Source organism: Psittacula echo (genome assembly GCF_963264785.1).
Source record: "Psittacula echo genome assembly, chromosome: Z".
Taxonomy (NCBI): domain Eukaryota; kingdom Metazoa; phylum Chordata; class Aves; order Psittaciformes; family Psittacidae; genus Psittacula; species Psittacula echo.
In genome coordinates, this window is record NC_137742.1 from 46,154,684 (window position 1) to 46,173,771 (window position 19,088).

The window sequence follows — 19,088 nt, forward strand, 5'->3', positions numbered from 1 at the left end:
CCAACCAGCCCTTCCCTGTTGGTGAGCATGAGGTCAAGCATGGCACCTCTCCTTGTTGGTTCCTCTATTACTTGCAGAAGGAAGTTGTCTTCCACACAATCGAGGAACCTCCTGGATTGCTTGTGCCAGGCCAGGCCATACCATCCCTCCAACAGATATTAAGGCGGTTGAAGTCGCCCATGAGAACAAGGGCTTGCGAGCGTGAGGCTGTTCCTGCCTGTCTATAGAGTGCTTCATCCACAGATTCCTCTCGATCAGGCGATCTGTAACAGATCCCCACAATAATTTCTCCCATCGCTTTTCTCCCTTTAACCCTGACCCACAAACTCTCTATTGACTGCTTACTTGTCCCCAGACAGAGTACCATACTCTCCAGCGTATCCCTAACATAAATAGCAACTTCCCCTCCCCGCCTGCCAGGCCTGTCTTTTCTAAAGAGCCTGTAACCTTCCATTCCAACACTCCAGTCATAGGAGCCATCCCACCATGTTTCTGTGGTGCCTGCTATATCATACCCCCATAGACGTGCACACATTTCTAATTCCTCTTGTTTATTCCCCATGCTACGGGTGTTTGTACAGAGGCATCTGAGCCAAGCTCCAAATGAAGCCGGCTCATTGCCTGGAGCGGCTGGAATATCTCTACATTGCTCCGAGCATTTATTATAGGTGCTGGCAACTGACTGGGTGTGTTGGGATGGAATGATGCCCCCCTCCCCGAACACATCTAGTCTAAAGAAACCTTGACCAGTCTGGCAAGCCTCCTACCAAAACTGCTTTTCATCTTCTTTGTCAGACCAGCTCCACCAGCCCCCAGTAGACCTGGCCTACTAAATTGAGTTCCATGTTCTAGATACCCAAACCCCTGACTATGACACCACCTTTCTAACAATTTATTAACCGGGCCAATCCTCCTAGCCTTTTTAAGGGCCTCCACTTTATCTTGAAGAACTGATGAAAAGACTATCTGAGCTCCAGAGCCCCTAACTACCTCTCCCAGGGCTCTGTAGTCCTTTATGTTCTCCGACCTTAAAGATCATCCAGTTCCAACTCCCCTGTCCTGGGCAAGAGACACCTTCCACTAGACCAGCTTGCTGAAGCCCCATCTCACCTGGCCTTGAACAATTCCAGGGATGGGGCAGCCACAGCCTCTCTGGGCAATCTGTTCCAGTGTCTCATCACCGGCACAGTACAGAATTTCTTCCTAATATCCAATCTGAATCTACCTTCTGTCAGTTTAAAGCCATTCCCCTTGTCCTGTCACTACATGCCCTTGTAAAAAGTCCCTCTTCAGATTTTTTGTAGGCCACCTGTAGGTATTGCTCTGTAATGTCTTAAGCCTTATAATACAATATGATGTAACAGCTTTCTGACCAAGAAGTCAGTTGAGAATCTAACACCTACTGTTTAGAAGATTTAGGAGATTGTGCAAAGGAGTACAGTTAGTTTAGAGGATGGAAAACTTGCTTCAGGTTTTGTGGACCTCTGTTTTGGTTTTCTTTGGGGTGAGGTTTTTTGGGATTCTTTTTTTGTGGGTTTTGGTTGCACCCTTTTTCCCCCCCCCCCCCCGAAAATACTGTATCTGACAGTTTCTTTCTAGAACAAGACTTTTCTTTTTTTTTTTTTTTTTTTTGTCCCCTGAAAACTTGGGTCATTCTTATGAATGTTTTTGACTGTACACTGCTCATGTGTTTTGGGAAAGGAACAGTTAGATCTACTGTATGGTATTGTAAGCATGAAAATATTGTTAGATCAGATCACACTGCATGGTACTAGAAATCAGTCACTGTTCTGGAGATTTCTGTGGGTAAATGTCAATATTTAAATCAGAATGCTGTCACATTCATCATAACCTTGTGTTGCTATTACATATAGCATATGGATATGGTATATCACTGTATGGTCATGATCTCACATTGGTCTTGGTGGCAAACTAACTTTTTCATCTTACATTAAATAGGGTGATACCAGGATTAATACATCAATTTTAAAACTTCATGTAAAAAAATTTAATATTTACCCTTCAGGCTTTACATATTATCATAATTCTTGTCTCAGTAGTACGTATTTCTAGAGCTGTATTCTGGACTTCTACATATTCAAAATGTTTTAAGGTTGCCTGTGGATAATCTTGTTTGATTGCAGTAGGCCTCAACTAATTTTAGAGCAGAATGTTATGTACTTGTTGCTCTTTTAAACTTAGCCCCCGTACACAAGGAGATTGACCATGCTGTGTCATTACACAGTATTTAGGTTTGAATCATGAAGTCATTTTTCAAACCACCTTTGAAAGGTGAAAAGTGGCAACAAGATTATTATAAACCGGCTGGGTTTAAATCATGACATTGTGTAATACTGTTTCATACATTTTCTTGATTAACATAGAGAAAACCCACTTTTTTTTACACTGCTTTGGAATTAGGTGTGTTCCATATGTTATTTATGTTTTTAAAAATACTTTTGCTGTAATTTCTTTTTAGTCTGAACAACCAGATTGTAGAGAAGATAGAGATTCACAAAGCATTCAGGCACAATTAATAAGAGAAGAAATAGACTTTTGTGATAACTTTAGTGATGATGATATTCTGGAAACTTCCATGAAAAAATGCAACAGAAGGAAGCCTTGCAACGCAAATAATTCAGTAGAAACCAAGGGACAGCTTTCATTAATGCAATGTGGATTCTCTAAGTTGTTGCAGAGAGAAGTTGAAACTACCAAAGAAGAAGATAATAATTACAACTCTCATCATTCCAGTTCTGATGATCAGACTTTAAGAACAAATGTAAATGGCAAACACAGTGATTCTCAGGAATGTCAAAGCCATGTGTCTGTTTTGGAGCATGGGAACACTGATCACTCACCAGATAGAACTGATAAACAAAATTTGCATAGTATAAACTGGCTTGTTTTATCAAGCTCTGAGGAGGAAGGGGACATAGAAAGTGACAATCAAGGCATTTCAAAGCACAGTGATACAGTCATGAATACTGAAAACAGTTCTGAAGATGACGATGATGATGTCATCTTTCCTACCCAAGTTTCAGCATGTCAGCAGTCGCTGCTTACTAAGAAAGTTAAATTATGCAGGTCAACATCTGAAAATTGTGAAGAGTTAACAAAAGAAAAAGATGGGGTTGTATTTAAGGAAGACAGTAGGCAATTTGGATTCCATAATAGTGAGTCAAATTTCAGCAAAACTGTGTCTTTTGAAGACATCAAGAACTGTACAAGAGAATTGAAAGGAGCAAGTGATGTAAGTGATGAGTCCGATGATATTGAGATTTCCCATAATTCTAAATCAAGAAAGTCAAGAACTTTCAGCTTTCCAAAATGGAAAGAAAGATATACCCATAACAATGGACAAGGTAATGTCTCAAAACCTCAGCTACAAGCAAAGAAGCCCAATAGAGAAGAGAAGGAAAGCGATTCTCAGAATATAGATGAATTTTCATCCTCTGAAGATAACTTGCCAGTTGAGAAAACACATGCCAGAAAGCAAAGCTGTAAGCGTAAAAACCAGAGAGGCAGAGTTTGGTTTGGGTCTAAAATACTGTATCCTATTCAAGACACTTCTGTTGCACAAATGAAGAGTAGCAATTATGCTGTGTGTAGAACTTCTGCAAGTAAAACTGAATTTGAACATCAAGAGCAGAAAGTGGAATCAATGGACAGATATTTAGGTAACTTTTAATTTTTTATTTCTACTGAAGTAGTAACATACTTAATCTATCATTGTTGGCAGATTTAAAGTTCTTCCTGATATACATATATTTGTTACAAGATATTAGTAAGTGCTCTGCTAAATTATTTAGTAATGTCTTTCTGTGTTACTTTTTAACTGCTAGCTTTACTTTCCTGTTTTCCCAGGTATGGAGAAGTTTTGTAATACTTTGTTAAACGCAGTCTGTTGGAAGATGCTCTGGTTGAAGATGTATTAAGAATTCATGAATCTAGATACTTGAAATGTAAAACCTTAAAAGTCTTGACAGGGCTGTTCATAAAAAGTAGATTAGAAAAAAAGTGATTGGGGAATTTGAAATACCATATAGAAGATTTGGTTCTGTTAGAGACAACTTTATTAATATTGCAGCCATTAAAGCATAGATGCTCTGAAACTTCTTTGTCCATCTGAAAAATAAAAAAAAAAAAAAACCACATTGAAATGAAGGCAGTATTAAACTATCTAAATAAATCTGAATAAGTCTTATGATTGTTGTTGATTTCATAGAGCTGAGAAACTTGGTGCTAAGTAAAATCATACCAAATTTTACAACTTTGATTTTTTTTGTTTGTTTGTTTGTTTTGGGTGTTGGTTATTTTTTTTGGGGGGGGGGGGGGTGTTGGGGTTTTGTAATTCCAGTATCCTTCAGTGCACCTGTATACCTTCAGAGTTTTGGAATAGCCACATCTTTGATTGTATCTTTCTCCTAATATTAGATGGTGTTCCAGAAGTGGCATATATTCATTCAAATCAGAATGTAGTTGGATCCAGCAAGGCTGAGAATCACTTGAGCCGGTGGGCCGTACGAGATGTATTTGAGTTGAAGCAGTTTTCCCAGCTCCCTGCTAATGTAGCAATCTGTAGTGCCAAGGTAAAGAGAAATGTTTGGGAAATGTTGTTTTTACTTTTTTTTTTTTTTTTTTAATCCTCATTTTTCATCTTAAGAAGCTCTAACAAACTTGTTATTCTCTTAATGGCCACCATGAATGATCAAAGCCACAGAGGATGGGTGGACGAGGAGGCTCAAATGGAGGTCTAATAAATTACTTTTGTCATTTGGTTTTTGGGGTGGTTTCATATTGGCCAGCTTTGAAAGAGTTGGGAATTAAGCAGCACAGCACCCTCTGTGGGATTTTTCTGTGAGAGAAATGGTTGGATTAGAGATTGTGTGTTTGAAATCAAATTCTATGCCATGTTTTTCTGATTTGAGGCTTGAAAAAATAAGTTTTCTCAACTTGGATGCAATTAACAAAAAACCAGTTGCCACAGTACATACTGGAATCTTTGTAGCATAGAAAGTCAAACATAAATCAGTTTGCAGGTTCTTTTTGGGGGGTTGTGGATGGGGGGAACTGAGGGGACAGATGAAGTTGCTATGAGTTAAATTGTCTGTGCTTAATGTCTGAAATGTAAAACTGGAGCTTACTGGGAGTGCTCATTTTCAGCAACAGATATGTTTTATGCTTTTTGTTGGTCATGCATCTTGTTTAATTACATTTAGACTACATACAAATCTGGAATAAATTCAGGTACAGCTTTCAGATTTTGTGCTCATTATATAGTGGTTTTAATCTACTCTGATTATCTGGACACTTTGTTGTTTGTCTTGTAATAAACATTTCCAGTTTCCTACACTGATTCTTAAAGTAAACCACAAGCATAGAGGAAGTAATTGGTGAATGTGCAGTGTGGTCTTTACGAACATGTTAGCAATCATTATAGAAATTGTAGACATAGGACTGTGTTGTTCTGGGGTGTTGAACATCCACTGGGGGTAGAAGAGTTTCTTCCAGTATTGTTGATGTACTGTATTTAATTAAGCCATTAGCAGGGATGCCAAAGAGTTTTTACACTGGGAAGATCAAACCACACAAACTAGTAAAAGTGAGGTCTTTTCAATTCTAACACATTTGCATTAGAATGTCCCTTATTAACAGAAGAGTTGGTCAAAAATACTCAGGAATATTGTAGAAAAGTACTTAATGGCAATGGCTCACTATATATATATACACACATATATATACATATAACTAGAAGGGAACTTTGAAGAGAGTACTTTGAGTAAATGTTTGTTGATCCACCTGTGTTCAAAACTAGTTTGTGACAGTTCATCTGTATTGTTCGCGTAACTTACATCTCATTATTTTAGAGTTTGTGACTGCAGGTATAACAAATTAACTAGTCAACTAACTTGTCAGTGATTTTTCAAAGCTACATACTTTTCACTCAGAAGCAATAGTATCAATAGATCTTGGTGATCTTAGTAGAAAGAAAAATATCACTAATTATTGGGAAGGCTGCCTCTTCCTTCACTTCCTGTTCTTTCTTTTATGTAGAGGCACTATCTAGAAATAATCCTTAGGTATCTGCCTGTTCTTAAATGCAGAGCTTTGAACTTTTAATGTTCTGCTTAAAAGAAGAGCAGCTAGGGTGTCATAGACAACTTTGAAATATGATCTTCTTAGAATATTATTGCTGCTATTTTCATTTCTTCATTATTTTAGAAGTTTTTCTGTGAAAAACATGATCATTTTTGCTTTTCTGGCCATTGGTCTTTGCTGGTCATTTTTCACTTACCATCAGTTACAACATTCACTGTTAGAGCAACTGATAGCGTTATCATAAACAGAATGGTGATTTCAAGTGAAGTTTAATAAAAAATAAATTTATAATAAACTATAAGTAGTAAGCAAAGCGTAATAAATAATAAGTAAAACTAAACAAGATAACCTCATATAAGAATATTGGTATTTTGTTTATTTCTTGCTATTGACTAGTCGTCGCATTTTGGCTTCACTAAATTGCTATTAACTTTTATATCATAAATTAAGCTCTTTAGTTTCAGTAGCTAATTTATGGTTTTCTACCTGCAGTGGCTAAAAGGAGTATAAATCAGGTGTATTACTGCTTCCTTTTTTGTTGAAGCATGGAGACTACTGCAGTCACTTGAGTTGTAAAGCCTGCTTCAAACTGAAGCAAAATGCAGAACCTGTGAGAACACTTCCTTCAAAGTGAGAGAGGTTGTGTGGGAAGAAGATCCCTGAGAGCCAAGGTAGAAGGGAGAGGTGCAAGGGTGTTCTGTTTCTTAAAAGAGAACTTTGAAGGTATGTAGAACGTCTTGTTTAAGAACATGGTTAACTAGTGAATAAATAAGCTTGGCTTTAAATTGCTTCTAAAAATTGTAAGATTTGAACTTTCGGATAGAAAAAGGTGTTGGTTGTGGTGATAGTTTTTTTCCTTAACTTGGCTTCAGAAGGTCTGTGTTGGATCTGGACAGTTGACACTAACGTAATTCAGTCAAATCTCTGTTAGCCTTTGAAACTGTAGGTTTCAATCCAGCATACCTTGCTTAATCCAGTAATAAGTAGTGAGTCTGTCATTAATACCTGTGCTACTATTCATATAACCCAGCTACCTTTTCTCTGAAGTGATAAAATATGTTATTTTAACCTGCTGTTGTTCTGCACCTTTAAAGGTTTAATTGAATTTTTAATGAAAAAATAGGTCTTAGTACTATTTCTTCTGTTCTTGCTTGCTTTATGCTCCAGGCTCTATGACAATTCTAGTACTTGGCTTCAAGATTGTTGCAGAGCCTTTGACTCTTCTTTCTCCAGAGGTGGTAGGGAGTGAAGTCGTATTCTCTATTCTTTTTTGTTTAAAAAGCAGTTGCTTCCTTATGCATATGACCACAAGATACCCTTGAAATTTTATTTCACATATTATTCATAGGAAGGGTTTTCTGGTCCTCATGTAGACGTGTGAGGAAAGATTATATTAAAAGTTAAACTAGTGGAATAATTAACTTGTTTTTTCCTGTATTATTTTGTTGGATTTAGCCTGATTTAATGACACTGAGTAATCTGTGTTGTGCATTTTAGTTTAAATTCAGGTCTTCTGTTTACATGTGCAAATAGACATTGTTAAAAATTCATTTTTTTCATTGAACAAGTGGAAGATTGTTTTTATTGCTTCATCACTATGTGTTAAGAAGATAGCTGAAAACCAAAATGAAGAACTATCTTGTGTAACTACGGAAATAAGAATATCAAAACCAAAAGTTTCTAAAAGAAAACATGAAATGAACCTGCAGACTGGATATGACACATTTATAAAGCCAGACTATAATTTTCAGGTCAGATCTACATGTAGTTCAGCCTTTCAAGGCTGAGGGGGGGAGGCAGAAGGAAAGGGGAAAAGAGGGAAACCACACCAAACCTTGAGATATTCATGTGATATTTTGCTCAGAATTATTCTGACATTATTTTTTGGAAGGGGAAAAAATTGAAATTGTTAAAAACTTCTCTAAGACCATAGTTATCTACTAAGTATTTTTAGAAGCTTTAAGTTTTTGATCCTTTTTTCTGATGAGTTCCAGGTTCCAGAGGAACCTAGATGATTTTCACTGCAGGAGGTTGTTACTTACTTTGGTTTTGCACTCCTTTTTGTGAAGCTTTTTCTTAGCTGACATAGTAAATAAAAGCCTCCTGAGGTCAACAGATGTCTTCTAATGTTTCTAGTCTATTCTGAATTAAATGACTGCATCCCTTAATTTCCTAATTAATTTCTATGTTAATTGGCAAAAACAGCCTGTGTGAAATGTTTTACACAAGTACAGAAGTCCGGAATAGACTTTCTGTCATTCCTATAGGGCTGAATTTGAGTAGTATTTCTTCAGTAAGAATCTGGGGGATTGGAGCATGGGGATGACTTTGGAGAAAGCTTCGAGGCTTCACAAAAAAGACACAAAATGGGAACAGGCATACTAAGTATTTTGAAAAACTGATGATGTCCTGCATTAAAGCTAATTTTCACCTTTTAATATGTGGAAAAATATTAGTCACAAGAACTTGTGCTGTACCTGTTGAATATGTGGAATCTTTTTTCTTTTTTTTTTTTCTTTTTCAGTCAACTGCATGTTTTCAACTTAAGTTTACATAAAGTTTTACTGAAAAGAAATGTACAAAGACAGCCATTCAATTGAGGATTAATCACTATGGCAACAGAAATGTAGTGACTGAAAAGGGGGAGGATGTATTCTCCCCTCAGCTTCCTGCCAGCTGTCATATTCAACCTCTGCGGCATGAATTCAGGCCAAAATATAGACTGTGACCAGCTCTAAGAAACTATATCTGTATTTTTATAAATTCGTGCAAGAATTGCACTATAAAAGAAGACTTAATCCTCTGAATTGGATGACAGACATTTGGCACTCTTGCCAGTGTTTGACAGAGAAATAAGGGGATGCTTTGTAGTAAAACCTGGATTAATGGTAAACCCCTCTTTATGTTATTGCAATGTGGTGTAAATGAGAGAACTAAGCATGCTGTCAGCCTAGGAAAAAAACGTGCCCTTTGTATCTCCAATACAGATTTAAGTGCTGTTGAGAATACTGTAAATACTAAAGTTGTATCATTAAGAACTCCTCTTTATCTTATTTGTATTACATTGACATTTTGTAGATTATTTAAACAAAGACCTTCTACCAGTTATAGTAACTCTGATTGCAGTGTGTTTGCACAGCTTTCAAATTCAACAAGTTAAGATAGTTGTTTACAAAGAGTGGGCTTTTGGGAGATAACATGCCATTATCCTTGCTCTTCTAGGATGGGGAATGCTTTTCAGTTTTAAAATAATTGTTCCCAAATGATTGGCCTGTAATGCTGTTTTATTGAGTTTACTATTTCAGTTTACAGAGGAATTAACCATTTCAGTATGCCTTTCGGTTGTTTTATTTTCTTTTTTCTTAAATCCAGTGAGTTCATGTATGGCATGGAATCATAGAATGGTTTGGGTTGGAAAGGACCTGAAGATTATCTGGTTCCAGCCCCACTGCCATGGGCAGGGACACCTCACACTAAACCATGTCACCCAAGGCTCTGTCCAACTGGGCCTTGAGCACTGCCAGGGATGGAGCATTTACCACTTCTTTGGGCGGCCTGTTCCTCACTACCCTCATCCTGTGAAGCGTGTAGTTGCATTTTCATATGATGCATGTGCATGGCATTTGGCTCTGCTACTCTTTGATGGAGGAATGAGGGAGTGAATGAAGGCAGGTGCAAGCCCACTTCTGCTGGAGTAAGCAATTACCTTAGTTTTGAAATCTGAGGCAGGCTGATTATATCCTCTTATTCTCAACAGTAGTAGTAACTATGTTGGTTCATGGTCAAGTTTTTGGTGCAAGGAAGTGATATGGCTTATTTTTTGTTAACGAGTCAACAAAGTAAATAAAACTGCTCCCAATGAGAAGTTCTTGCTTTGTTAGCTGATTGGAGAAAAAACAGAAGTAGATGTGAAATAGAGCACAGTCTATCCTCTGTTGACTTAGTAGTTGATTCTCGACTACCAAGCAAAAGGTTAGAGTTCATGGAATGTCCTTCATCTCAGTTTGTACAAGCAGAAAAGCTAGATAAGACAACCTGGCAAAAATAACTACATATTACTCTGATAAAATTTCTTTACTTTTATCAGCAGGTATAGCTGGTCTCTTGGTGTTGGCAGAGTATTTTGGAGAAGTAATTCGGATCCAGAATAAGTCAAACAGTTTTTGTAGCTATTGGCCTGCTGTTATACTATAAAGTATTAGATACATTTGTAGTCATAGCCAGCATCCTGAGTATGTGTTTAATTCAGAAAGCTTGGGTATAGATGGGATTGTCCTAGAGTAGTCTAAAATTTTTAAGCAGTTTAGCTTCATTTTCTAACACAATTGAGGTATTGGCCATTAGCTATGCAATTACCTCTAACACTGATTTTGCAATCCTGTTTTGTTAGAACAGTAGACAAATTCAGTCTTAGACTGCTTTTCAATTAAGAAAGTTAAATTCAGAGGGAAAATTAATGTCCACATCAGAAATAGTCTTAAAATATTTCAGGATTCAGGCTTATTTCATACAGTGAAATGTATAACTAGCCGTAACCATCTGAAGCCATAACATAGCTTATTCAGTAGTGTGTCCTCTGTAAGCAGAAAAGCAATTCTGATTTATTTAAGAATCAGGTGAAAGTAGAAAAAAATCTTACTGTTTGATAACTTTTATTGTTTTCACCATGTGACCTCATTTTTGGAAAAACTACATTAGGTTTTATGTGGACACTTCATCTTCTTTGGCATGCAGAATAATTTAGGAAGAAATTCTTGTTTGACATGTGTACATGCATAAAAAAGAAGGAAACCAGACCAGGAAGAAACAATCAGGTAGCAAATGTTTCAGGGTATTTATCTATGTCCCAACAATTAGAGAAGACATAGGTAAAATAAAAACAATATCTAGAACTATAGTGTATGTTCATGAAAAGCATGTAGAAAGGTGATAATAATTCATAAATATTCCCAGTGGCAGGGGTGGGAGAGGAATTCAATGAAAACTGTGGAGGGAAAAAGATTAGCTGAAATAATTTAGAATTGTGATTTGGGTAGATCACTGGAATGGAGTAAGTATTACTTGATCAAAATAATAACAATCATCTAAAACTATTGCAATTCGTGGTATATCTGCAATGTTTCTCAAGTTTTGAGCGGAGCGGGAAAATACAAAGTAGAATATAGCATAAGAGTTTGTTACTTGCTTGTAAGCTGTGCTTTAAGAGGACAATCATACTGAATTCACTGTGCTTCATGCTTTTGAATGATTTAGATGACTTGCAAGGCAGCTAGAGATTTGAGAAGTCTTTTCTTGTTTGTTTTAGAAATGAAAACGAACAATTAAACTGCAGTGGAAAGTATCCTGGATATCTGGCAGTAGTGGTTTCATGCATACCTGAAGACAAAAGCCCGTTAACCCTGTTTCAGCTGTGAGTGGGGAAGTCAGTGAGGGTTATTGCTGACTGGAAGTCAGTATCTGATAAGATTCTTACAGTGGTGATACTTCGGATAGTCAGGCAGTAAAACCATTTTATGATTCTAAAACAGAGGAAGATGCTCAGACACAGTGCAACTGTGGCTGAGGAATCATTATGCAAGCAAGTTTTCAACTTCATTTTCAGGCTTTTGAAGGAAGTTCGTTATCCTCTAAGTCTGGTGACTTGAGGAATTACCACAAATGTGAGACAGTTTAAAAACCAAGTATTTCTGCATTTGTTGCTCCTAGCCTCTGCTTGCTTACTCTCCCGTATGTTTTCATCATGCTATATGTAAAATGATGAGGATTGTTTTCGTTTGCCTTGCTTAAAGGGGATAAAGAGAGGAAAAAGGAAGTCATAGGCTAAAGATGGCCAGTCATCTCGGGAACGTCTGAGAGTGCTTATGCATGGATTACCATTCATTGTTCCAGAGCGTAGAGCTACTTCTTTATGCCTGTAGGAAGAACAGATACTGAAGTTTTGTACTTCAGAGATAGGCAAAAGTTGGGTTTGGCAGGTGGATAATATTTTTAAAATTATGCTTCAGGAGACAGATTGTTACACAGAGCTAACAGATCCAGGAGTTGTTGCAGGTTCAAGTTGGAATCTCTAAGTAAAAATTACTCCTGCATTCTGGCACTTAAGTTTTTGCTTGGTGCTCAGCTGTGTGTCTTCCTTCTGCTTGAAGACCATTACCCTTAACTGTGAACTGATGTGGAACTCTAAAGGTGCAGATGCTACCTTTTTTGCTGGACTTTTGATTACAGCCTGTATGTAATATGTAATTCAAAGAAATGGATGCTCGTAATTGGTATCCAAAACTTCATATATACTTTTAAGAGTAAGCTACATGAACAATGAAAGAAGGAATGAATGGAGGAAAAGATCTGCTGTGGTAGGAAGATAGAACATGTTCGTGTTGGAAACCCATAGACTAAATGGAACATGAAAACTGAAAACAAATGGTTGCTTTGAAATATTTTTTCATGTGTGGTAAGAGTCCCTAGGTTTTCTGAATAGTTTAAGAACTATTTTCTGCACAACTATGTAATAATCCCACTTCTTTCCCATTGCAATGTATGGAAAGCCTCTTCAGAGTAAGTGCAGTAAATGAAGGGGTGATGGGATAAGGAAACAAGTGTAAACCAAGAAGGAATGGCTGAGTTTCTCCATGCTGTTTTCCCTGGTTTACAACAGCACTTCACAATTTCACTTTACTGTATATATTTATGAACTTTATTTATTTAAATTAACAGGTATGTTTTCTGTAGTGTCACCTTTTCTCATGTAAGTTTTTGAATCCAAAACATGTTGCCTTCTACTAAGGAACTTTCAGGGGTGGCCTTTCTCTTGTATGTATGCATTTGAAAATAAATTGTATATGATATACATGATAATTCAGGTGAACAAGACCAGTTTTGTAAGATCAACATGGGATTTCATGTAGGAGCAAATAATGGGGACACATGCACAATAGTTTGGTAGAGAAGTAGTTGAAGAACAGAAAATAGAAAGCTTTTGAAAGGAAATTTCATCATTAAATAGATTTCAGTCGGTGTGTTAGAAGTCGAAAAAGTCAGAAATTGGCCATGGGAGGGAAGAATTCAGGAGAATAATAAATGAAGTCAAATTCAAAAGAAAGCAAAATAGTGTGGAATGTTGACTGAAGTTTTCACTTTCTTTAAAGGTAATACTAGTAGAAAGATACTAGGAGTATTTTCATCTGTCTATGTGAAAGTTTCCTCTACCTAGACCCTCATCCGTGTATTGTTCAGAATAATAAACTTCAGATTTGACCTTTAGTTTTTCTTAAGATGTCTCAGTGTTCACTAAGTGTTTTGATTCTACTGACAAAATGTTTATTGTTTTTTAAAAATAAATTACTGGATTTGGAGGCTGGGAGCTGGTTTAAATTGGCAAACTTTCTAAAACATGAACAAGTTCAACAGAGCCAGTTGTGTTTCAGCCATTTAGTGGGTGCCGTTTAACCAACTGGCTTTGTTCCAGAGAGCTGAGATAAATTTTTCAGGAGAAATTCACAGTGGCCATGAGCTTGCACTGGCATTAGCTCCTGCAGCTCTTGGGGTAACTTGTTTATAGTCACTTTATCTATCTTAAGAAAAAGCTTAGAGCGGCTAATTCAGGTAGAAGAGGAGGAACTCTTTGTGTGTATATGGTGATATTTTGATTTGCTTTCAGGTGTGGCAGTGTGGGTCAATGTGCTTAAGTTTTGTACTTCCAAAACTAAATATACCATTTGTGAGTTTATTTGCAATTAGTGGTACTTTTTACATTAATTCTGGTTCTCTGCAAAGACAAGCAACTTTATGACTTTCAGTGCATTTACGACATTTGGCTTTTTTCCCAAAGAGATTTTAATCTTCTGTGTTTAAACAGATGTGTAAACCGAAGTATTGCTGCCTCATATACTTTGGTCATGTTTAATAAGGGGTAGATAGATGCACATATGTGGGGTATAAAATACTTTTAAAACAGGCATTGGCATGATTAGGCTTGTATTCTATGCACGTTATGCTTGCTTGAATTAAATTAGAGTCCTGATTTCACGACAGACTGATAAATGCACTGAGTCTTATCAGAGTGAGATCTGAACACTATGAATATGTAAGAATTCCATCAAAATAAACATGTCTGAAACCTAGCATTATTTCCTTCTTTTACAATAAATTTTACAAGTAAAGTTCAGTATTATCTATGCATATCTTAATTTGTAAACATTTTGAATGTATACAGAGCTAGCAAGATAACTGTAGAATATTTATGCTATAGTTAACATCTGCTAATTCAATCTTAATTTTGCTACTATCATCATAACATTATTGGGAGAATAGGGTTTTAATCTTAAGTGGAACATTGGTTTCAGTTTTGTGTAGTATTTTTAATAATGAAGTGAAATTTTCATCTTTGGAATTGTGCATTTAGCTTAAAAAATGCAAATTTATGCCTGTAGGTCCCTTAATATTAACATCTGTCTGTGTATGCTAGTTTGAGGTTATTTGCCAAAGTAATGGATTGAGAACAGACATGAGATCCTAAAGCTCAAGTTCATTATGAACAGCCCATGGAAGTAAAGGCAGTGAACATGGATCAAATAGAAACACATTGGGAAGAAACACTGTAGATCCAAACCCAAATTTTGAAGTCCAAATGAGTTGTCCAAATGACAAGGTGTGAACATAGTTTGCGTGTTCATCTCTGAAGCAGTGTTAGTAGGGAGGCTGAGGACATTGCTAAGCAGTCATTTTTTTCTCCCTAACTCATTTGAGAAAAATAAATTTAAAAATCGTGGAAGAAAAGTTGCTTTTCTGTTGTGGGGTTTTGGTTGGTTTGGTTTTTTCCTCCTATTTTTCCCTGCTCTTCAAACACATTCTTCAATTTTCATATTTCTTTTGGCTTTCCTTTTGGCAAAGGGGAAATTTCTGAAAATTAAGGTGTAAATAGGATTATATTTTTCATTGACTGTCAATGCATGAAGAGTTGATCTGTAGGACAGTCTTCTTGAGTTTGATTAAAACATTAGCTTTTTGTTATATTTGAAATTGGCATTCTTCATTTAAGAAGCATCGTGTGATTGTTAGTGTCTTAGGCTTGCCAGTATTATAATGAAAGTGTAATGTTCAATTTTTTTCTGTTCCTTTACACTTGAGTATAGTGATGCCTTTTACAAAAGTATCACAATTCTGAGTGAGTGTATGTGTGTATGTTAAAGATTATGATCCTGACAAATTTTTTCACTTAACTTGGTATCTTTGAGTAGCATTGTGATTAATTTTAGTTTTCTTTTTCTCTGAGTGTAAGCTATTGACACAAGCACTTTCTATTTTACAGCAATATTTGGAGGTTGTAACTGAGCTTTGGGTCCCATAGTACAGGATTAAGGATTTGTATAACCCCTGGTTTTTTTCATTAGATTACTTAGAGACTTTCCGTTTAGCCTTACAATTAACCTGTTTGGAAAAATATCTCACCTTATTCTTGGAAAGCCAAGACTGCTGTCAGTGTCTCTGAAAGTTTGTGACTGAGTTAGGGAGTCTGCACTGCAGCCCTGAATCCCTAGTCTTAGCATTCAAATCATTGAGTGCTAGCTAATACTGACTGAAGTGGGTGCAATAGATCTTATCATTATGTTGGAGACATAGCTGTTTTGATGATTTCTGTGTCTCATCTAACTAGAAAAATGAAGACAACACAGCAGAGAAGAACATTATGAAGGGACGACAAGAAATGTTGGCAAACAGTAATCAACACCACCTGTATGTTATGCATCCTGTGACCCAGAAAAACAAAAAAGTACACAAAGTAGGTTCAACCACCTTCTTGGTTGGGAAGACACCGGAAGGAATCCGCAGGTAAGACTGTTTTAGTGAGAGGGAAGTAAAATCCCAAGGCTGAAACTAATCTGCTTGTGAGGAGTTGCTTTTTCCTTTGTTTCAACCATACTCATAGAATACTGATTATTTTCTATGGCAAGAGCAGAACTAATGGGAAACTTCCACTCACATTGCACAAAGAGTACCATAATTGATTAATAAGATGAACTGAACCCACAGATCACTTTAACATGTTGATTCAATGTTTCATATATTACAGAACTGTGCAGTTGTCATCACCATGAGTGTTCATGCTATGTGCATCATACAGGACTACAAACCAATGTTTAAACTGTAGAGAAACAAGAAATTTTATAGTGCGAACTTTTGACTGCCTACTGGTTTTGCTCTGATTTCATCACTTTCTTTGAAAGACTATTAAAGAACATTGGACTTTAGTGGGGTTTTTAGCATAGGGCTTAATATTATTCAATATTTTATTTTATTGCCCCCCCTAATTTTTTGAAGGATAATAATTTTTCTGTCTCCTTGTTTTGCCTTTCCCCCCCAACTCTTGCTATTATAAATATTTAAATTCCATTGGTATATAGATAGAAGTTCAGGAAAAATAGCCAGATGGTATGTGGAAATAGGAGAAAGCTGTAGCTAACTAGGCAAATCTGTAGAACTGGGATTTGGTATATGTATTCAGTTTGGCCTTGAGACAATTAAATTACTATACAATAGTTAATGCACCTAGGTGATACCTGTAAATGTTCAGAATCTGTTGTATTAGCCATCTGGCCTTAGCTATACTGTTATTATTGAAGTGCTAGACTTGCTTACTATTATAGCTTTTGCAGAAAGCTTAAAGGCACACTCACTCTTAAATATTAAGCAGGTCATCTGTTAGCACCTGGCTTGCAGTTACTTTGTAGTACATCTGAATGTGCTGTGCAATTAATGAGGATGATTAGGTGCTTCAGTTTGTGTTGTAAGGCAGAATCGGAAGCTGTGTACAGTCACCACATCACAAAGGGTATAGTTGGAGCTAGCCAGTCAATTAGTATTTGAGTCCAAACAGGGTTGAATCTCACTGCCTGTTGGAGCCCTCGTACAGGAAAGGTAAGACATTTCATATTCTTTCTCTGACAAGGGAGCATAAACCCACCTCTCCAGCCTTCCAGTTAGGTTACCAGTCTCTAGGTGGTGGCTAACTCAGGGTGATCTTCTTTAGTTAGAGCTTGACCTCTCAGCAGAAACAAATACTCCGTAGCTTACTGAATAGGATGGAGGTGCAGTCCCTGTCTCCTGTGAATGTGTTTATCCAGCTGTCGTTTAGCAAGTCTTTTAAAAGGAGTTTGAGCAGCTACTTCCTTCTTCCTTTCCTGTCACCTCTCCCCACTAAAATAAGGAAGCTGCTTTCAGTGATTACTTTCTGGGATATGTGAAATAGGAGAATTGAATGAATGACTTGAAAGCTGCTTTTGTTTCTAGTTAAAGGTATCAAAATAAGATTTTTCCTTGTTGATTACAGGAGACAGTTTGAGGAAATGGTGTCCCACTTTAATATGGGATCAGTAGAAGAACTTGCAGAACATATTGTAAAAGCTACATCAGAAACAAGGCAGATGATGTTGAGGGAATTCTATGTTTCCAAGTATCCAGAGATGGAGTCTTTCTTCCCAGCTGAAATAGCAGCACAGTCTTCACGTGACTGTGAAGACAGAGAATTGGGTACAACACACTCCAAAAAAAATTCCATTGTCAGTTTCAGAAGATCTAAATCTACACCTTCGTCAGCTAAAGGACTACTTCGGAGCAGAACTACAAAAACACAGAGCCAGCAGAGCCATAAAGTAGAAGTAGAGCACCTTCACAGTGACTCCTACCTGCAAGATGTGTGTGTTGATGCAAAATATAAACAATCACCCACTGTTGCTACTCAACATATCGAAAGGAGAAACAGTCAGGCATTCAACGATTTTATGGCATCTGGCTCATTAAGCGGCAAATCAGAAATAATTGAGGTGCTGCCTGTAAAAAGTTGTGAAGGACAGCAGGACTCAGAAGGAACACAGCTGCCAAGAAAAAGATGCCTGTCTCAGTCAGCAAATGGGGAGAGAAAAGCTCATACTTGTAAGAAAAAGTCTTTTGTGGACTTACTTGGAGATACCTCTATTCTCAATGACCTCTTCAGAAATGATGGAAATGGGCCTACAGACTCACTAAGGAGATTCCCTTCAGGGCAAGTAGAAAAATCAAAGGAGAGACCAAAAGATTTCTGGGACATGCTGAATGATCAGAATGAGGAGAGCCTCAGAAAGCTCACAGACATAGCAGTTGTAGAGAAGCTATGTGAAAAAGCACCTCCTCCCCCAGTGACAGAAGAGAGAGAAGTGCATGAAAGTTCTCTTTGGAAAAAAAATGAAAATTTTCTATGGAAAAAACACAGTCCAGATGATTCAGATGAACCATCCACTGCTACATCTTGTAATGTAGTAAAATGAGAGTTTTCTACGTGACTTGCACTATAATTGTTTTATCTGAACATTAAAATATCCACTGCTTAAGCAGTATTCAGCAAAATATGACTTCATGAGATTAAAGGCAAAGTGATGAAGTCATATTCATGATACGGATTTGCATTTTACAGATACGAATATATATGTAATTACAGATGTATAGTACATGTATGCATAGTAGTACATAAATAATACATATTGTAAGCTATGATATATTAATTTTAAATTGAACTTTTTTAAGGGTTCTGAGTGCATTTTTTTTCTTGAATTCTGGTTATTTCCTAGACTCAGTAGCAGTACTAAGTAATTTTTCCTGTTTAATTACATTTCGACATCCTCAGTCCTCAATGCAGGATCTAATGATATTAACAGGATTTGACAGTGATATTCCACATACTTTCTCAGCTACTAGAGACTCAGGGACTTCATGAGATTGGAATGAAATCTTTGTGTCTAATATCTTTTGCATATTTTTTTATTGTTTTATAGTACACAAATTAGACTAGACACAGCAGTTAGCTGCCTGAGGGAATTTCAAGAACCTAAATGATTATAGAATCAGAGCATGGTTTGGATTGGAAAGACCTTCAAAGATCATCTAGTTCCAACCCCAATAGTGTGGGTGGGGACATCTTCCACTAGACCGTGTTGCTCAAAGCCCTGTCCAGTCAG

The 19,088-nt window shown here is 36.8% G+C and overlaps 1 protein-coding gene across 1 annotated transcript; it reads left to right on the plus strand.

Moving 5' to 3' along the window:
- Positions 1-1,877: 1,877 nt before the first annotated feature.
- Positions 1,878-18,401, plus strand: LOC308232237 (DNA excision repair protein ERCC-6-like 2; the record flags this gene model as incomplete). Its single annotated transcript, XM_080638311.1, has 5 exons — positions 1,878-1,886; positions 2,480-3,680; positions 4,351-4,592; positions 15,755-15,930; positions 17,429-18,401. 5 exons carry the CDS (start codon positions 1,878-1,880, stop codon positions 18,399-18,401), a joined length of 2,601 nt encoding a protein of 866 aa, XP_080494437.1.
- Between the last annotated feature and the right edge of the window lie 687 nt (positions 18,402-19,088).